The sequence below is a fragment of the Trachurus japonicus genome, chromosome 9 (assembly GCF_045865225.1).
Source record: "Trachurus japonicus isolate A0001 chromosome 9, Traja_1.0".
Lineage (NCBI taxonomy): Eukaryota > Metazoa > Chordata > Actinopteri > Carangiformes > Carangidae > Trachurus > Trachurus japonicus.
Genome location: NC_140915.1, coordinates 3,846,663 through 3,867,088, shown reverse-complemented (window position 1 = coordinate 3,867,088; position 20,426 = coordinate 3,846,663). Strand labels below are relative to the sequence as shown.

The 20,426-nt window shown below is 45.9% G+C and overlaps 2 protein-coding genes across 2 annotated transcripts in view; one reads left to right on the top strand and one right to left on the bottom strand.

Annotated features, from left to right (window-relative positions):
• Positions 1 to 20,426, bottom strand: part of LOC146980644 (uncharacterized) — an 81,767-nt gene that overhangs the window by 28,545 nt on the left and 32,796 nt on the right. The window lies entirely within an intron of this gene.
• LOC146980645 (uncharacterized) lies at positions 7,303 to 20,199 on the top strand. Its single transcript, XM_085787918.1, has 12 exons — positions 7,303 to 7,488; positions 7,971 to 8,044; positions 8,187 to 8,307; positions 8,415 to 8,504; positions 12,704 to 12,821; positions 12,909 to 13,516; positions 13,626 to 13,782; positions 16,549 to 16,601; positions 17,247 to 17,618; positions 18,277 to 18,345; positions 19,547 to 19,609; positions 19,991 to 20,199. The coding sequence occupies exons 1-12, from the start codon at positions 7,303 to 7,305 to the stop codon at positions 20,114 to 20,116; spliced, it is 2,037 nt and encodes a 678-aa protein (XP_085644044.1). The 3' UTR covers positions 20,117 to 20,199.

Below are 20,426 nucleotides of genomic sequence, written 5' to 3'. Positions count from 1 at the left end.
AGAAGTTCCTAATTTCCACAAGAACATACAGAATATTTTTAATCACATCATGAATTTTTCTAATCATATAAAACATCTAACCAATAACAAAATCATATTTTGTTTTCTTCAAACCAGCTCTTCACAAAAATGAATTCCATCTTACATTAGTTTGAAAGTTTTTCAAATTATTGTTCCTCATTACCAGTAGTGGCATCATTTTAAATGTAAATAATCCATCCTCCTAAAACAGGCCAAGTGTCAGGTAAAAGTCATAAAACTAAAAGGAAGACATCTGAACATGACACACCAGGTATGAAGCAAAATGAGTTTGTTGTTTACATGAGTGTGGAAAAGTCTGGACCACATCATGGTTCATAACCGAGTGTTGTCCGACTAGAGGCCATTACATTACAGTTCTCTATCATTACTGCTGTGATTGTTCATCAATATATTTTATAATTTAACAAACACCTGTTGGTTTCTACATTCTACACTACACCTACATTTTCAGGTTTAGATCAGTTTGTGTTATTGGACAAGTAAGACACAACAACTACAAAGAGTTACCTGTCCAGTCCATCACACAGCTGCTCTGATTGGCTGTCTGCAGTCCACCTCTGGTTCTGGGTCTTTGTCCACACTGGGGACAGAAGGGGGGTCCTGAAGAACCAGACTGGTCCCAGTCTGAGGTGAAGCACTGTCTGCAGAACCAGTGTCCACAGCTGGTGGAGACTGGATCCTTCAGGACGTCCTGACAGAGACCACAGCAGGACAGCTGCTGGTCCACAGAGACACCACTCCTCTTCCTCTCTCTGTGAAGACATGGACACATTTCTGTTTAAACTAGAGTCACCTCCTCCAGCTCGTTTCCTCCTCCTCTCAGACGAGTTCCAGATGATCTGACCCCTGTTTGTCCAGAGTCTCAGAGAATATTCATAGGTTCTCTCTGACATCTTCTCATGGTTACTTTGTTTTGACTTTCATCTTTAGTGACAAAAATCTAATCACTTAGTTCTTGAGCCAAGATGAACAGTTGTGCCAAATTTGAAGACGTTCCCCTTGTTTCAGAGATTTTTCAGATTAAATTAGGATGAATTGATGAAATATTGGTAAATAAAGACTCAAGACTTTCCACAACAATTAAAGGTGTTCAGAAAAGAAAATTGAATTTGAGCCCACTGTGGGCCTTAAACCAACACTAAGGAACTTTTCAACCTTCATATAACATTTTCATAACTTTTGTGATGGTACATCGACTTACAATAGGTTGAATGACACCTCTGTCATGGCCTGAGGGAGTCTGTATCATTATGGTCTGTATCGCCTTCACTGGCACTAAGCAGCTTTGAGGAGCATGGTAGGAAACCGGCTCTCACTTAAGTTTCACTTGCGCGAGTCAGAACGAGGAGGGAGCAGCAATGCGGCACCTTTCCGTCGGATTGTGTATGTGTGTTTACTGTGAAATGATCTGCTGGTAACAGAAACTTAGTTTGGACGTCTTCTGTTAATTTCCATGCACCGGGAGATCAGGATGTTTACGGCGCTACACGCTAGTGCTCATGGGAAATGGAGTCTTCCTTCAGGCAAAACACTACCGCTTTGGGCCACTGGCGCCGCCAAACTCAACCAAAACTGAAAGTTCTTTAGTACTGCTTTAACATTAGTGTAGTAACTCATCTATCAGACGATTGAGCCCAAACTTTGTGCAAAATTCTATTTTCGAGTAGTACCCGGATTGGGATGGAGATTAAGTTCTGTATTTTGCCTCTTTATTTTATTTTATATTGGTGTATTGAAAACATTGATAGAGTCTTCAAATCAAGCACTGAAGAGAGTTAAAGTTTGATGCAGTAGAGTTTTAGGCCGCGTTCAGACTGCAGGCAAAACTGATTCAAATCTGATTCCTTCTCATATCCGATTTTTAGGGCTGACTGTCCACACTGTTTTTAGCAAGTGTCCAAATCGCATTTGGCTCTGTTCAGACTGGGCCACATTATTGACCCATCTGACAGGTTGCTGTAGCAACGACGTCGGAGGGGAGGCTACGCCGTATGTTGCAGGCGATGCCTCACGGACGCGGCGGCTACTCTCGCTGCAGCACAGTGATCTGTCCGGCACTGCAGCCGCACTACCCCACTAATTTCAACCTCAGTCCGCCTGGTGTGTCTGTGTGTACATGTACGTGTACCAGAGACTGGTGTGTATGTGTGTGTGTGTGTGTGTGTGTGTAGCCACAGAGACGGGAAACTCCAGCACCCCAGAGCTGGGAGCGCGCCGTCGCCGTCACTCCTGTTGCCGGCAACACGGTAGTTTGCATAAAAGAAAAGTAACAAGAAGGAAATGGATATTTAACTGGAGCTCACGGGACCATACGGGACCTGTAACACCGTGACAGCGCCGCGGAGAGTGACGTCACGGACAGTCAGAACCGATCTGAGTGTTTGGAGCTGTTCAGACTGAGACCATCTGTCCAAATGTGATCTGAAACTACCTCCCGGAGGTGGTTTCGATCCATTTTTCAAAAATCGGATTTCATGTGATTTGGGACTGTTCAGACTTCAAAAGAGTCATCCGGTTCCAATCTGGATGGGATAAAAATCTGATTTTTGCTGGCAGTCTGAACGTGGCCTTATTCACATTGCCGTCAATAAGATCTGAGTCGTACACAAGGGGAACAAGGCCCTCTCTGATAACACAGCACGACTGACTTCACCCTCCTTTACAACACCATTTATACTTTTCACATCAAACACTGGACTTGGACATATTTTTCCCATCCACCATTTTCACCGTTAATCCTTTCCACCATTTCTCCAACTGGCAAACTGTGCGGGTCCTTCTTATCTCCGCTCTTCCGCACAGATATCCTTTACCTGTTGCTGATATGATATGCAGGCCCCTGTTTTTCTACTCATAATTCATGGCATAAGTGCCCCTTTTGTGACCGGCCACTCATGTGGAGGGGGGCGCCTACTACCGGCAAGGCTGCAGGCTGAAGTCTTTCCTGTGTCCCCCTCCTCCTCTGCACAATCACTCATCTTCTGTATTTCAGTCAGTTTGAGAGTGAAACCATTAACACTGACGGTTAGTGCAAAAACACAGGAAGTAGCCTCAAGTCTGACAGAACAGGAAGTAACAAACACACACACGGTTAAACTCAACACTGCACCTCACACAACCAACAGATCCTCATCTTGTCCACAGTCCACACAGAGACAACAGAATAACGACAGAACTCACCTGAGTAAAGACTTCAGCTTCAGTTCTCCGTCTGTGAGTTCAATCACTAACTGAGCAGAGCTCGTCCTCTCCTCTGCTTCTACTGGGCGTAGCCCACAGACTGCATAGCATACAGATTCATGCTTTATATTCACCACTTTCTTTTCCCATGATCCATTGCGTCACACCACAACGGAAGTCAGTTTTCAACTTCCGTTTCACTCAGTAGCATTCTAGCAAGGCAAGGCAAGGCAAGGCAAGCAGTTAGTTGGTAACGTTAGCCAGGGTACCAAAACCGTTCTGACTAATCTGATGTTTGTTAGGTCTATAAAACTAATCATTGAACAAACATTACTATTTCTGTGTGCACGTTTTTGTAATTAGTCATGGTTATCGTAGATGTTAACTTTACTGCTGGCAGATAACAGCAGTTTATTGTTAAAAGGCCAATGTTTCGGTTGTTTAACCTTCTTCAGGGCGTCAAACAGTGAGACTGAGAGCCAGCCTCTTTTGTAGGCTGGTGGGTCTGCACGATCCAATCGGAATACACCACATGACATAGAGGGGGCCGCAGCTCATCCAACACACCAAGTTGGTGGGGGGGACAGCTCTCCATTCCGACACACCTCCACTTCGACACCCCGCTGTTCCGAAATACCCGGCTTGAGCTCACACGGGTGCGAGGCTGCTGCAGCCGCTGCTCGTGCTGACAGCTGACTGAGGGAGATGCTTTGGTTGGGTTTAGGCAATGAAGAAAGGAGTTGGTTAAGTTTAGTAAAAAGACCAGGTAGAGGCTAGGCAGGCCAGAAGCATAATGACAATATATGTCATTAATATGAAGTATTTGCTTGTTTTGCAGTTAATTATGCACATGATCCGTTTCGACCCCAAAAAGGAAAAAAAGGATCAATGCGCACTGCGCACTGGGGGTTTCCCCCAATAGCCTTTTCGGAGTAGCAGGGTCTTTAGAAAAAATAGAAAACCCCGCTATTACGATGAATGGAAGTCTATTGTCGGAAAGGCGGGGTGTAACCGTTGGTGGGCCACATATACAAAGCACGTACAGAATAATATGCAACATGAAACAAAAAACAGAATATGATACATTCAAGACAGTGAACAATTTTTAGGATAAAAATGTGGCGGTGTCGCCATGGAGACGAGAGCTGGGACACCAGGTCGGAGGCTCTGATCTTACCAGGTTGGTTTTCAGCCAAGAGACGCTCCATTCTCCCTGGAACTAGTTACTAGTCATTGATTTATCCAGAACTAGGACTCTGGAGCTGGAGCTAAGGGACACACGGAGCTGAGTTCCTCTTTTAGCAGTTTTTTTTTTTTTAGTGCAGATAAGAACAACATGAACCTGCTTCTGATGAACTGGCTCAGTGTGGCTGCTGGTCTGAGGACAGAAGTTAACTGTCACATATAGTGGGGTTAATGTAGACGTATGGAGGCTAATCATCCTCCAGTAAACACACACACACACACACACACACTGTAAATGTAATCTTTCTTTACTGGCAGGTGAATGTGATGCCCCAGTTTGGAAAAAGAGAAATAAAACATATTCAATGACACTTTGACTGTGAGCTAATAATAGTAATGACATCAGTCTGTGCAGTAGGGCTGCAACTAATTTTCATCGTCGATTATTCTGTCGATTATTTAATGTTAAATGTTAAAAAATGTTGAAAAACATCAATCAGTGTTTCTCAAACCACCAGACGACGTCCTCAAATGTCTTGTTTTGTCCACAAACCAAAGAGAGACTCAGTTTATTGTCATAAAGGAACAAAGAAACCAGAAATATTCACATTGAAGAAGCTGCAATCAGAGAATTTGGACTTTTTTTTCTTAAAATCTACTCAAACTGATTATTAGATTATCAGAATAGTTGACGATCAATATAATAATTGATTATTCTTTGATTAATTGATTAATTGTTGCAGCTCTACTGTGCAGTTCACATGTTCCCTGTTTACAGATGATACTTTTATCTTTATCCACACAGCTCTCTGAGGTTCAGTCCAGCTCTTCTGCTGCAGTCATGGTGACGATGGTGACGATGGTGATGATGGTGACCATGGCGACTACGGGCAGCTGACTGTCTGCAGCTCCTCAGCGTACGTCAGCAGGTCCATAACGTACTCTGAGCAGCTAGGAGGGGTACAGAGCGGCGGCCAGGCCTCCACCAGGGCCTCGGAGTCCAGAGCCAGACGATACCTGCACCACACAAACACAACGCAGCAGCTGAGCAAAGGTCACACTGGAGTAGCTGTAGACGAGAGAGAGAGAGAGAGAGCGGTGGAGAGACACTAGGTGTGTTTCCATTTCCCCTTGAAATGCGCAAAACCTAAATATCGAAATTAAAAACTGGTAATGGAAACACCTACATTTCGAAAAAACTCTCAAATATCGCAAAAAAGTTTTTACGCTCTCATGAGGTGGTTTTTGAGACGTATCGATACAAACGTGTATCGCAAAAGTGAAATGGAAACACTGCTATTTCACATTTGGCGTCAGCGGAGTTGTGTGTGTCCACGCTGTGTTGGTTTATGTGACTTGAGGGGACAAATGAACCACATGTTTATTGTCATGCATTGCTGACCTGGGCATTGTTTCTCAATAAATTAGAAAAACCTTTCCTATCATTCCCCTTTTCCGTGCATGGTTGAAGGAGATTGGCTCCACGCTCCACTCCCTCCTGCGCCGAAATGTCACCTTAAGTCACATAAACCAGTACGGGTGTGTGGACACAACCCCCGTATTGTTGTCAGCACCTCATCACCGCTGGTGTTTAACTCTTTCTCGACCACACTAATTGCTCAGCACATCCGCTCCGGACCACATGTTTTTGGCTATTTTTTACGTGGTTCAAGAGTGACTTTCCAACGTGCTCCTCGAAAAAACGGCGAGTTTTTCCGCCGTTTCGTTCGTGAGTACGAAGTAGAAGAAGAGAGCTGGGTTTCTCCAAAAACGGAGCTCCTGCTCTAGTTTCAGAGAAAAAATGCACTTTTGTGTCAAGTGGCAATCGGCTCATTTTACCGATACTCTGCAGTGTGACGTCTCCCAAATCATTTCTACGGCTAAATAAATATATTTGTAGGTAAATCTGGGGGGTGTGGCAGCGTGGAGAGCAGCGGTGCAGCGGTGCGGGTCTCTGGCTGCAGCGCAGCAGCTCCATGACACTGCTGTGTGACTGGCCGCCGGTGGGTGCTCTGTGGCGGGGGCGGCCGGTCACAGCCCCCGCTGCTCAGCGCCCGCTCTGCTGCACCGTGAAAACAGCAGAGATAACGGGCTTTCAGATCCGAGTCTCCAAACCAGAAACGTTTGTAACAGCACTGGAAAAAGTCGCCAGATTTGTCGCCAGTCGCTTTTGTAAAAAAAAAAAGTCGGCAAGAGGGTTTGGAAAGTCGCCAGATTTAGCAAGAAAGTGGCAACACTGTAGCCGACAGCCGCACAGCGCTGCACGCTGTCCCCAGAGCAGCATTCAAGGAGAACGATTACTCAAACAAAACCAAGATCACACAGTTTATAAAAAACATTATGTTTTGATTTTAGTTTAAAACAGTTTTTACATATCAGAGGAACCATATTCACACACAGGGTACCTCAGAGTGTCTATTATCATAATCTGTAAAAAAAAAAAACAGTTTTGACGAGTTAACTCGTCAATGGCCGCGAAAGAGTTAATTACTATTTTGGTTATTTTGTTTTTTTTCTCTCATTAATTCATTTGTTATTTTATTTCGATAAGATACATTTAATTTTACTTATTTATTCTTAATGGAGAGGTTCTCGATAAGCCCTCCCAGGGTTTCTAACCTCTCCAGCACTGTTTCACTGTAGTTGATCATATATTATCTATTGTATATTTTCTTTCTTCCATGTGATATACTCCTTGTTTGTAATATTTTTATTAAAGTGCAATCAATAAACAAACAAACAAACAAATACAGCTGCTTGATTGGACGACTGTCGGCCTGCTAGTTAGCCGCTAATTGATAGCAACATGGCCGACTCCACGGCTCTGTACGTGTCTTCTTGTTCTTCTCCTTCTCATGGAAACACTGAGTGGGTCTCATCACCTCTGACCCTGACATGTGTGTGTGTGTGTGTGTGTGTGTGTGTGTGTGTGTGTGTGTGTGTGTGTGTGTGTGTGCGTGCAGGAGTGTGTTGCAGGTGTGTGAGGAGGTGCAGTGTGTGGAGGAGACGCTGCTGAGGAGACGAGCTGAGCTGCGTGAGGCCGACCGGCTGCTGCTGGAGGCGCAGAGCTGCAGACTGGAGGTACAGGAGGAGGAGGAGGAGGAGGAGGAGGAGAGGAGGGGGGGGGGGGAGGGAGGAGGAGGAGGAGGAGGAGGAGAGGAGGAGGAGGATGAAGAGAGAAGAGGAGGAGGAGGAGGAGGAGAGGAGGAGGAGGAGGGAGGAAGAGAGAGGAGGAGGAGAGGAGGAAGAGAGAAGAGGAGGAGGGAGAGGAGAGAAGAGAAGGAGGAGGAGAAGGAGAGAAGAGGAGGAGAGAGAGAAAAAAAGAGAGGAAGAGGGGGAGGAGGTGGGGATACATACACATACATTAACACTCTCCCTCTCTCCTCCTCCTCCTCCTCCTCCCCCTCCCCCTCCTTCTCCTCCTCCTCCTCCTCCTCTTCTCTCCTCCTCCTCCTCTTCTCTCCTCCTCCTCCTCCTCTTCTCTCCTCCTCCTCCTCTTCTCTCCTCCTCCTCCTCCTCTTCTCTCCTCCTCCTCCTCTTCTCTCCTCCTCCTCCTCCTCCAGACCAGCTCAGAGGAGCTGCGGCGTCGAGCTGAGGACAGCGCCACCTGTCTGCTGGAGGCCACACTGCACCTCAGGTAAACTGAAGGAGGCTCAACTAAACCTTTATTCACTTTTGTGTTAACTCACTAAACTCTGTGTGTGTGTGTGTGTGTGTGTGTGTGTGTGTGTGTGTGTGTGTGTGTGTGTGTGTGTGTGTGTGTGATAAATAACCTCCAGGGAGCTGCAGGAGGAGGAGCAGCAGCTGAGGAGGAGCAGGCAGCAGGAGGAGCAGAGTCTGAGGGAGGTTCTGTCAGACTGTCAGGAGGCTCGGCAGCAGCTGGACTCACTCACCTGTCAGGTAACGTCAGTCGCCACGGTAACATGGTCACTACTAGACAAACACACACACACACACACACACACACAGAGGATCGGTCGCCACGGTAACAGAGTCGGTCTGTGCAGGTGGAGCAGAGGAGGGAGGAGCATCGCACGGCTCAGAGCAGAGTGGAGGAGGCCAGAGAGGAGGAGCAACGGCTGAGGAGCACAGTGAAGGTGAGGAGGAGGAGAGAAGAGGAGGAGGAGGAGGAGGAGGAGGGGGGGGAAGAGGAGGAGAGAGGAGGAGGAGGAGAAGGAGGAGGAAGGGGGGGGGGGGAGAGGAGGAGAGAGGAGGGGGAGGAGGGAGGGAGGGAGGAGAAGGAGGAGGAGAGAAGAGGAGGAGGAGAAGGAGGAGGAGGAGGAGGAGGGAGGAGGAGGAGGAGGGGGGGGGGAGGAGGAGGAGAGGGAGGGAGGAGGAGGAGGGAGGAGGAGGAGGAGGAGGGGGGGAAGAGGAAGAGAGGGAGGGGGAGGAGGAGGAGGGGGGGGGAGGGAAGAGGGAGGGGGAGGAGGGGGAGGAGGAGGGGGGGGGAGGGAAGAGGGAGGGGGAGGAGGGGGAGGAGGAGGAGGAGGAGGGGGGGGGGGGGGAGGGAGGGAGGAGGAGGAGGAGGAAGAGGAGGGAGGGAAGAGGAAGAGAGGGAGGGGGAGGAGGAGGAGAAGGGAGGGAGGGGGAGGGGGAGGAGGAGGAGGAGGGGGGAGGAAGAGGAGGAGGAGGAGGAGTAGGAAGAGGAGGAGGAGGAAGAAGAGGAGGGGGAGGAGGAGGGGGAGAAGGAGGAGGAAAGAGGAAGAGAAGGAGGAGGATGAGGAAAGAAGAGGAAGAGAAGGAGGAAAAAGAAAAAGAAAAGGAGGAGCAATGACTGAGGAGCATAGTGAAAGTGAGGTGGGGGAGAGGGAGAGAGAGGAGGAAAAAGAGGAGGAGGAGGAGGAAGAAAGTTGAAGAGAAGGAGGAAGAAGAAGAAGAGGAGTGAGTGAGGAAGAGGAGGAGGAAAAAGAAAAGAAGTCTGCAGAAGGATCACATCTCTACAGCTTCACCTCCTATGGGGGTCCACAGGGGACACATCAATTAAAAGGACGAATTTCGAAACGTACCTTTAAAACACCGTTTAGAAAACACACTCAGGGTTTCCCCCAGAAACCTTGTTAAGCCCGGTGGTAGGGTGGCACCGGCGGCCCATCGGCGGCCCATCGCCGGGCCACCGGTGCCCAAGCATGTTTTTTTGTGACGGGGCCTGACCCTGACTGATGGCAGGGCCCTGTAGGTAACAGATTCATTAATGGAGCAGTAGCATTTAGAAGGCGTGATTCCATAAGGCCTTAAGATCAGTGTTAAAAGTTGACTGGAAATTTGAAAATATTATCATAAACATCTGTTATTATAAGACATTTATGTAACATATTAAACACCAGCTATAGCAGAGTCTTATAGAAAGGCACTCTTGAAATGCTGTTCAATCAACCACAAAAATAAATAAATAATAATAATTATAATTATATAAAATAATATTTAAATAAATAGCATCAACTGTTTGATCAACATTAAAAACTAAAAAGAACAACTGCCTGGTGTCTCCTTTAGCTTTATTTCTCAGATTTTAATATTTTTATTCTTCAAGATTTTTTACATCTGGAGCATAGACTGTAAAAGATTTGGAGTCACGTAATGACGTACCACGCTCTTTTTACAGTCAGTCGTCATGGAAACGTGACACTCGCGGATTTACTGTCTGACCAGAGAAAACAAACGTGTGTGATCGTGATCGCGAGCTTTACGAGCTGAAAAATGAAACAATGGATCATTTTCACATCAGGTGAAAGCCCCGCGGCTCACAGGAGTCTGGAGCTCTGACGCTGCAGGGACGACGTGCTAACAGCTACCAGCTACCAGCTACCAGCTAACAGCTACCAGCTACCAGCTACCAGCTAACAGCTACCAGCTACCAGCTAACAGCTACCAGCTAACAGCTAACAGCTACCAGCTACCAGCTAACAGCTGCCAGCTACCAGCTACCAGCTACCAGCTAACAGCTACCAGCTACCAGCTACCAGCTACCAGCTAACAGCTAACAGCTACCAGCTACCAGCTAACAGCTACCAGCTACCAGCTAACAGCTACCAGCTAACAGCTACCAGCTAACAGCTAACAGCTACCAGCTACCAGCTAACAGCTGCCAGCTACCAGCTACCAGCTACCAGCTAACAGCTACCAGCTAACAGCTAACAGCTACCAGCTACCAGCTAACAGCTACCAGCTACCAGCTAACAGCTACCAGCTAACAGCTACCAGCTACCAGCTAACAGCTAACAGCTAACAGCTACCAGCTAACAGCTGCAGCAGCTGACTGCCTTTTTGAGCCGCGGCTCGGCTCACGTTAACGTGGACTCGCTGTGTTCCTCTCGGTCAGCTGGTGAAGCAGCAGTCTGATGCTGTCTATTGTCTGATGAGCATGATGTCCTGACGTGTCTCGTTATGCGCGACGAAGTTGTAACGTTGTCAGGTGATGAAAAAGACACCTGATCACGTGTTTATGGAGTATAAAAACTGATTTAAAAAAATTAATAAACGATGCTTAGCCTGGCGGGGGGTCAAGTAAGGCCTGGCGGGCCGCCAGGCTTATAATACACTGGGGGAAACCCTGACACTGTTGAATTCCCAGATGAATATCCACATTTCAAGATCAGAGAGCTTCTTACATCTGTCTAAGCGTGGAGGAGCAGAGGGGACACTGCCTTTCAAAGGATGATTTAGAGAATACATTGTCAAATCGGATTTAAAAATGCAATTAGGAAATGGAATTTCCCTTTTAAAAGACTGATTACAAGTTGTATTTTCTAATTCAGTTTGCAAATTCATTTATTAGTGTGAATGCTGTTCGGCCATTTTCTTCCGCCTTTTTATGGTCTTCTTCTAGTCCTTCATACGTTGTGCTATTTCAACAATTCCTATATCAAAACGTGCAGCTTTTTCTGGACTTAATCGGATGTATTCAAATTTTTCATACTTTTTATACTTTTTCAAATATTTAACTTTTTCTGATTTTTTTCAGCTTTATAATGTGTGTGTGTTGCGTCTAACGAGCAGAGCTAGAGTGGTGTCAGAGTGGAGAGAGGCAAAAAAACATTCTAGAGTTTTTCTGGCTAAACTGTCAGCATGGCCACAAATTAAACTCTGGACACATGATGTTCACCAGTTTTGTAGCCACACTTGTCTTCTGGCTAAAATTCTGGTCAAAAATGCAAAGAGACTTAGATAATAATTTAAAATATTTTTTAAATGCAGCCAGGGAGCTCTCTGCTCTCATTCAGCCCAATGCATTTTTTTCACAGCAGCAGGAGAAGGAGCTCAACTTTGTTTTAATTCATTTTAATTCACCAAAAATAGTCACAGGTCACAAAAAAGTCCTCTACTTACTTGTTGTGGCTCATTTATACTATTTTCTTCTCTTTTTTTAAGCATCATTGAAAAATCTCACCTCAACCTCTCTTCTCAACAACTCTGTCTGTAGTGCAGTTGGTAAGGTGCCTGCTTGCCAACCCCAAGGTCGCTAGTTCGAATCCAGGCTGAACAATCTTGTTATGTGATGTTGAATTCTGCTCCCCTCCCCCACCCTCAAGTGAGGGTGTTCGTTAAGAGACGCGTTAATTGCTACTGCCACCGTTTGCAGCACATCATCAAATTACAATGGCAACATGCTTATGTCTGTGGCGAAGCGGCAGAGTAAAGATTTAGTGGTCATGAGGTTGTGGGTTCGATTCCTGGTTCAAATCTTGCCTCAACAACAATTATAGTGAATTATTTTCCCAGTCGTCCTCTGTTGACTTCTGATAACTTGCTTCATGTTGAAACTGCTGCTCTCAGCCTGAAATTCACAGGAATTTTCATTCTAAGTCATTCAAGCTTGACTCTCAAGCTTTCTTGGTGTTGACACAGTGTGTTTCCAACAGGTGCAGCTTTGGGCTCGTTAACTTCAGAGTGAGACAGAGTGAAGCTCATCAACAGACAACAGTCTTTGTAACTGTGTGTGCACTGTGGCCTAGAGGCAGAGTGGAAGTCTACTGACCATGAGGTTGTGGGTTTGATTCCTACCTCGGTCAAACATTTGTATGGTTTGCACTGTTTGCTAATTCTGCAACAGCGTTCAGCTGCTTTCAGCATTCATACCATTTCCATTCTTGGAAATGCTTTTTCTAGTTTATTTCTGTTTTTCAAAATGCATTTTGAAATTGATTTTGATGGTTATTCATCTGGGAATTCAACAGTGTGTTTTCTAAATGACGACAGGGGACACATATTAATTAATGTGTCCCCTGTCGTCCTCCATACACTTCATCACAGGTTTAATACTTTTCATGTGTGTGTGTGTGTGTGTGTGTGTGTGTAGGAGCAGCAGGAGCAGCAGGAGGTGCTGCTGACTGAGAGGAGGTCGACTGCCTCAGCTCTGAGGGAGGAGGAGCAGAAACTGGTCACACTGCAGCGTGAAGTCAGCACACACAGAGCAGGTAACACACACACACACACACACACACACAGAGCATGTTTGTCACGTTCCAGATGTTTGACCTGATCGATCGTGTGTTTGAGTCCAGAGCTGAAACGGGTTCTCGAGGAGCTGCTGCTCCAGCAGGAGGCGCTGGAGGAGGTGAAAGACAAGCGCACCCAGACTCTGAGGAGGCTCCGCAACAAGAAGGAGGAGGTGGAGAGGAGGAGGGAGGAGGTGGAGAGGAGCAGGGAGGAGGTGGAGAGGAGGAGGGAGGAGATGGAGGAGATACAGGAGGAGGTGGAGAGGAGGAGAGAGGAGATAGAGGAGCAGCACCAGCAGCTGGAGAGAAAAGAGGAGGAGGTGGAGAGGAGCAGGGAGGAGATGGAGAGGAGTAGGGAGGAGATACAGGAGGAGATGGGGAGGAGGGGAGAGGAGGTGGAGAGGAGGAGGGAGGAGATGGAGAGGAGGAGGGAGGAGGTGGAGAGGAGGAGAGAGGAGATGGAGAGGAGGAGGGAGGAGATAGAGGAGCAGCACCAGCAGCTGGAGAGAAAAGAGGAGGAGGTGGAGAGGAGCAGGGAGGAGGTGGAGAGGCGCAGGGAGGAGGTGGACAGGAAGTGGGCGGAGCTAACCGTGCTGCAACAGGAAGTTGAGTCCCGGAGAAAAGAGGCGGAGTCACAGCGGAGGAACCGGGAACGACACCGGACTGAGCTGCAGGTGAGGACACGACGGTCGGGTTGGGGTGAACACACGGGACAGAAACAAATGTTTTAAAAGAAGATGAAGATGATGATGATGAAGATGATGGTGATGATGCTGTTCCCAGGAGCTGCAGGAGGAGCTGAGGAGGAGGAGGGAGGAGAGGAGGAGCCTGGAGGAGCAGAGCCGACACCTGGAGGCCCGGCGGAGGCACGCGCACCGCTGTCTGGCGGCGGTGGAGGCGGAGCTCGCCACACGGAGGGCCAATCAGGAGCAGCTCAACGGTGTGACATCATCAGTAACACACATAACACACAGGCTGTTTTCGAAACCGCATACTACCGTACTGCCTACTACATACTGCGTTATATGTACTGTATACTGCATACTGAATGTGGGATTCAGTCTGCTACTTGAGCAGACCGACGCCGTTATCATCGCAGTATGCAGTATACGAGTTTCCCACAATGCATTTCACGGCAACCGGTAGCAGCAGCTGTAAACAGGCTAAAAGCTGTTTTATTTCCCGCTCTAGCGCTGTAATTATGTAACTTTATTAAGTTTTAATATTTTTTCATGCGAGAAAGTAACTGTTAAGACCACAAATATACGGCCAGTTTATCCAAACGACGGCTGTTTAAAAGTTTTCTCCGATGTTTTTCGGAGAAGTGAAGCTCCGCAGCGACCGGGACATCACAGAGGCAGCAGCCCGGCTCCTGACGTGCTCGGCCGGCCAACACTACGACGTCATTCCGGAGGAGAAAACGGTCGCTAATTAACTTACCCGTAGGTTTTTAAAGGTTTACCACCGGCTGGTTAAATTATTTTCAGGAGATAAATGTCGGTCTCATTGATGAAATCGCAATTGTGGCAGTAGCATGAGTTTGTTTGAATGTAAAGTGAAGCTTCTTGTGTGTGTTGGACAGAAGAGCAGCGCTGCCTCGGGGCTCTGGAGCCTAACGTTACGTACAGAAATCACCACATTTACAAAAAATAAATAAATATTTTACAATGAACCGATCAGTCTGCATTAAGTTTTATTTTATTAAACTATAGTTACGGTACACGGCTACACTACCGTCTTTGGTTACGCTCTGGTTACGGTTAGACGTCAGGGGAGCATTGCATTGTGGGATACAGTACACAATGTAGACTAGTCAGATACTGGAGATATTTTCCGAATCAGTACGACATCCGGGAACTTTTCACATACTGCAGATTTTGCTTTTGTTCGCATACTGCATACTACATACTACATTTTGGCCAAATCAGTACGTACTAGCAGTATAGTATGCGGTTTCGAATACAGCCACAGTATACGCTGTATTCGAAATCACATACTAAACTACGAGTACATACTGATTTGGCCAAAATGCAGTATGCAAACAAAAGCAAAATCTGCAGTATGTGAAAAATCCCCGGATGTCGTACTGATTCGGAAAATATCTCCAGTATCTGACCAGTCTACATCGCCTACTGTATCCCACAATGCAATGCGCCCCAGTTAAGTATCTTTGCCGTGTACCGTAACCATGTTATATTTAAGCAATATCACACTGGAGGTCGTGCTGTTGTACTGTATATCAGCACGGCTGTGATTCGGTCAGATAATCCCACCGTGCTGATATACAGTACAACAGCACGACCTCAGTGTGATATTGCTTTTATACAACAGTGCTACGAGCGCATTTTAGAACAGTAATAAACTACAAGAGATTATGATTTGTTTGTTTAATTAATCATTTATTTGGCTCCGCCAACAGAAATAGTTCTGCAACTGGAAGGGAGACAAGGCTGTTGCCAGGCAACACATAAACATTAAACTAGCTAGCTACTAGCTACCAGCTTTTCCACCGAGCTGCTTCCAGTGCTGGTTCTGGTTCTGAGCCCGTGTCTGATCAGCAGCGGAGCAACAGGACCAGCGTGAAGACACAGAGACGTTATCGATACCGTATTACATTTGTTTATCTGCTATGTAATCAATATAAACACAGTTGAAGCTAAGTAGCTGAGCTACGTGGCTAACAACAGCTAACGCTCATATCAAAACACATCGCCATCAAAACGTAGTTGCCCCCGCGGCAATTTTTTTTCCAGCCGGGTTTAGTAGAGATTTATCTCCAATTAGACGGACCAGGTCAGGTCCAGGTTTTAATGTTCAGGTCCGTTTCTAACTGTAACAGCAGCAGAGAGATGGAGCAGCTCCTGTATGGGGAGCCTGGCTCTGACTTAGCTCCTGTCCAGCTGAACAGCAGAGTGATAATGTTTGTAAAAAGTCGCAGTGCTGTTATACTTAATATCAGCACTCATGGAACGTCTCTTGTCCAATCAAATTGCTCGGTTGGGACCGGTCGGAACTAACTGTTGTATAAAGTTTAATAAAATAAAACTTAATGCAGACTGATCGGTTCATTGTAAATGTGGTGGTTTGTGTCCGTAGGCTCCAGAGCCCCGAGGCAGCGCTGCTCTTCTGTCCAATACACACAGGAAGCTTCACTTTACATTCAGACTAACTAATGGTACTGATACAGCTGTTAGATTTCATCAATGAGACCAACATTTATCTCCTAGAAATAATTTAACCAGCCGGTGGTAAACCTCTAAAAACCTGTGGGTAAGTAAATTAGCGATGGTTTTCTCCCCCGGGATGAGGACGGAGGTTGGCCGGCCGAGCAGCTCTGCAGACCAGCGGAGCAAACTTCTAAACAGCCGTCGTTTGGATAAACTGGCCGTATATTTGGGATCTTAACAGTTACTTTCTCACATGAAAAAATATTAAAACTTAAGTTAAGTTAGTTAAGTTAAAGGGAAATAAAACAGCTTTTCACCTGTTTTACAGCTACTGTTGCTGGTTGCCGTGAAATGCATTCTGGGAAACTCGTATACTGTTACTGCAGTGCTGAAGTAGCAGACTGAATCCCACATTCAGTATGTAGTATACAGTACATACTAATGCAGTATGTAGTAGGTAGTACGGTAGAATGCAGTTTCGAAAACAGTCAGAGAGTAAAGTGTGTGTGTCATCTAACAGCTGTTTGTGTTGTGTGTAGGCAGCTCAGAGCGGCTGGAGCAGAAGAAGAAGGAGCTGCACACACTGGAGCAGGTAACACACACACACACACACACACACACACACACACACATATATATATTTTGAAAACCTGGGTGGTGTGTTACAGTTTGTACATTTTCATATTTATTTACATATGCAGTAATAGAGTAGTTCTCTGTGTGTTTAGTGGGCGGTCCCACCTCATTAACATATGGACACAGATATACAATCAATATTAATCAATCAAGCTCAGGAGATCAATCCACAAATAAAACACTTCATTCATAAATGTAGAAAAATATGAAGAATAAAATGCAAAAAGATGTAGAAATACAATAAGGGTCCCTTAATTAACATTAGTTAGTACATTATTAAGCATTAATTAACTGTTTACAGATATATTAACAATCATTATTATGTATTACTTAGGATTAGGAAACACATTAATTAATGTAGCCTATTAGTAAGCAGTTAATTCATGTTTACTACTCAAAGTTAGTTAATAAATTATTAAGTAATAATAAAAGTTGAATAATGTAATTAGTTATCATTATGTATGCATTAATCAGCATTAATTAACACATTAGTTTATATATTAATGCTTAATAATGTAACTAACGTTAATTAAGGGACCCTTATTGTAAAGTGTTACCGTTGTTTATTACAAACATGTTATTGATCTGTTTTCATCATCAGAGGGAGAAACACCTGCTCCTCAGGGAGGAGGAGCTTCAACGACAGGGGGAGGAGCTACAGGGGAAAGAGGAGGGGCTTCAACAGAAGGAGGAGGGGCTTCAACGACAGGGGGAGGAGCTACAGGGGAAAGAGGAGGGGCTTCAACAGAAGGAGGAGGAGCTTCAACGACAGGGGGAGGGGCTACATGAGAAAGAGGAGGAGCTTCAACAGAAGGAGGAGGGGCTACGTGAGAAAGGGGAGTGGCTTCGGCTGAAGGAGGAGGAGCTACAGGAGAAGGAGGAGACACTTCATGTGAAGGGGGAGGAGCTACTTCAGAGGGAGGAGGGGCTTCGTGTGAAGGAAGAGACGCCCAGTCAACAGGAAATGAAGCAGGTCAGTAACTCGCAAGTGTTTCCAAAATATTTACTGTAGAAACACCAAAATCATATCAAAGCGTTCAGGAAGTCCTTACGAAGACCACAGTCTGCTTCTTTTTCTGAATGGAGCTACCGTTAAGTCAGAATAAGCCCAAATGTGAGACCAGCGCAGAAGTCTAAACATTTTCAGCTAAAAATGTTAAAGGCCAGAGTTGTGCCTTCATTTAATTTTGCACCGTCACATTAAAACATGTCAGAAATGCTGCTACAAGCTGGAAAGTTAATTTAAAGTCGAAAGAACTATCATCTTAATTGTCTTTATTTATAGTTAGCACATACCTTAAACACTCCAAGCTGGGAGCTAATGATATAAGAGCAGATCCGCTGCAATTTACGTCCAGTAATCGTTAAAATAATGGGTGACTAGTCGACTCTCAAAATAATTGTTTATGGCAGCCCTATTAATAGGTCATTAACATATACAGACATACATTAAAAACAATCTGAGGGCATATACTTAAAACACATTGCAACATAATATGCAGTTAATTGACTGTTGATAAGAATATAAAGTAATCCCAGTTTTTAAAGCTTCACTTTATTAAGGACCGCTGCCATTGGTTAACTGGGTAAACCTGCTGTTTATCAACGTGTGTGTGTGTGTGTGTGTGTAGGAGGAGTCAGAGGAGGACGAGTCTTTCTACCTGTCAACAGCTGGTCTGAGGTCAGACCTCAGTACTGAGGTGAGACACACACACACACACACACATCATCATCATCATTACGTAAAACACATTTACCTGTGGACTGGCTGAATACAGGAAAGTGACGAAAAGGAAAAGAGGAAAGAGAGGGAGAGAGAGAGGAAAGAAAGAGAGAAAGAGAGAGGAAAGAAAGAGGAAAGAAAGAGAGGAAGAGAGAGGAAAGAAAGAGGGAGAAAGAGGAAAGAAAGAGAGAGAGGGGAAAGAAAGAGAGAAAGAGAGAGGAAAGAAAGAGGAAAGAAAGAGAGGAAGAGAGAGGAAAGAAAGAGGGAGAAAGAGGAAAGAAAGAGAGAGAAAAGAGGGAGGGGGGAAGAGAGAGAGGAAAGAAAGAGGGAGAGGGGAAAGAAAGAGGGAGAAAGAGGAAAGAAAGAGGAAGAGAGAGAGGAAAGAAAGAGGGAGAGGGGAGAGAAAGAGGAAAGAAAGAGAGGAAGAGAGAGAGGAAAGAAAGAGGGAGAGGGGAAAGAAAGAGGGAGAAAGAGGAAAGACAGAGAGGAAAGAAAGAGGGAGAGGGGAAAGAAAGAGGGAGAAAGAGGAAAGAAAGAGAGGAAGAGAGAGAGGAAAGAAAGAGAGGAAGAGAGAGGGGAAAGAAAGAGGGAGAAAGAGGAAAGAAAGAGAGGAAGAGAGAGAGGAAAGAAAGAGGGAGAGGGGAAAGAAAGAGAGGAAGAGAGAGGAAAGAAAGAGGGAGAAAGAGGAAAGAGAGAGAGATGAAAGAAAGAAAGGAAGAGAGAGAGGAAAGAAAGAGGGAGAGGGGAAAGAAAGAGAGAGAGATGAAAGAAAGAAAGAAAGAAAGAAAGATGAAAGAAAGAGGGAGCGAGAGCATTAGACAAAAGCTGTTTTCCCACTAAAATTAGCGGGTCGACGCAGGTTTTTTAAACTCGGGTCTGGCGTTCCCACTGCACGCCGATCGGAGCCGATTTTAACCCGCGTCGCTCGCCGAGTCGTTTGACGCGGCTCGGTGCCGTTCCCACTGCCACCAAAAGCCGATTGTTAGCGGGTTTAAACAGGTTTTTTGGCCAGTGGGAAAGGGGTATGACATGAACATGAACAAGGAATAAAAAGACGGATAAAAGAATATTTTTTATTGAACAGAAAAGGTGAAGAACAGTCAGACATAACTGTGTGTGTGTGTGTGTGTGTGTGTGTGTGTGTGTGTGTGTGTGTGTGTGTGTGTGTGTGTGTTCAGGAGCAGAGGTGGAGGGCGGAGCTTCAGAGAGAGAACCTGAGGCAAGAGGAGGACCGACTGAAGGTAGAGGTCAACCAATCAATCAATCAATCAATGACACTGATCAGCTGTTCACTCTGATCAATGACTCATATGTGTGTGTGTGTGTGAACAACAAATGAACAAGGATGTCTACATCTGTTCTAAGTTAAGTCAACAACGTATTTGAGGCAACATATTGTCAGAGATGTTTAGATGTTAGCCAGTATCACAACTAAGCATAAAGTCCACTAGCTTAATGCTAACGTATAATGTAAAACTCCATAGACAGGCTAACAGAAATTAGCCCGTCGCAACCGACAGCCATAGCAGTAAAGTTAAGTTGTGTGTGTGGTGTGTGTGTGTGTGTGTGTGTGTGTGTGTGTGTGTGTGTGTGTGTGTGTGTGTGTGTGTGTGTGTGTGCAGGCCCGTCTGCGCCTCAGCCTGTGGGAGCAGCAGGAGAACCTGAGGAGGCTGCAGGAGGAGGAGGAGGAGGAGGAGGAGTCAGTGAGACGCCGCATGGACACGCTGGACTCGCTGCTCACACACTGACCACACACACACACACACACACACACACACACTGACCACACACACACACACACACACACACTGACCACCAGCTGTGTGTGTGTCATCATGTGATCATGATACTGACAATCACTCAATCAATAAATGAATGAATGAATCAATCCGTTTGTTGTCTTCGTCGTTCATTCACGCTCCATCAGTCGGTGGAATCGGCCCAGGACCAACCGACCAATCAGCTCGCAGCTCAGAGACACCGTCAGGAAACCGACCAATCAGCTCGCAGCTCAGAGACACCGTCAGGAAACCGACCAATCAGGTGTGTCCTCTGCTC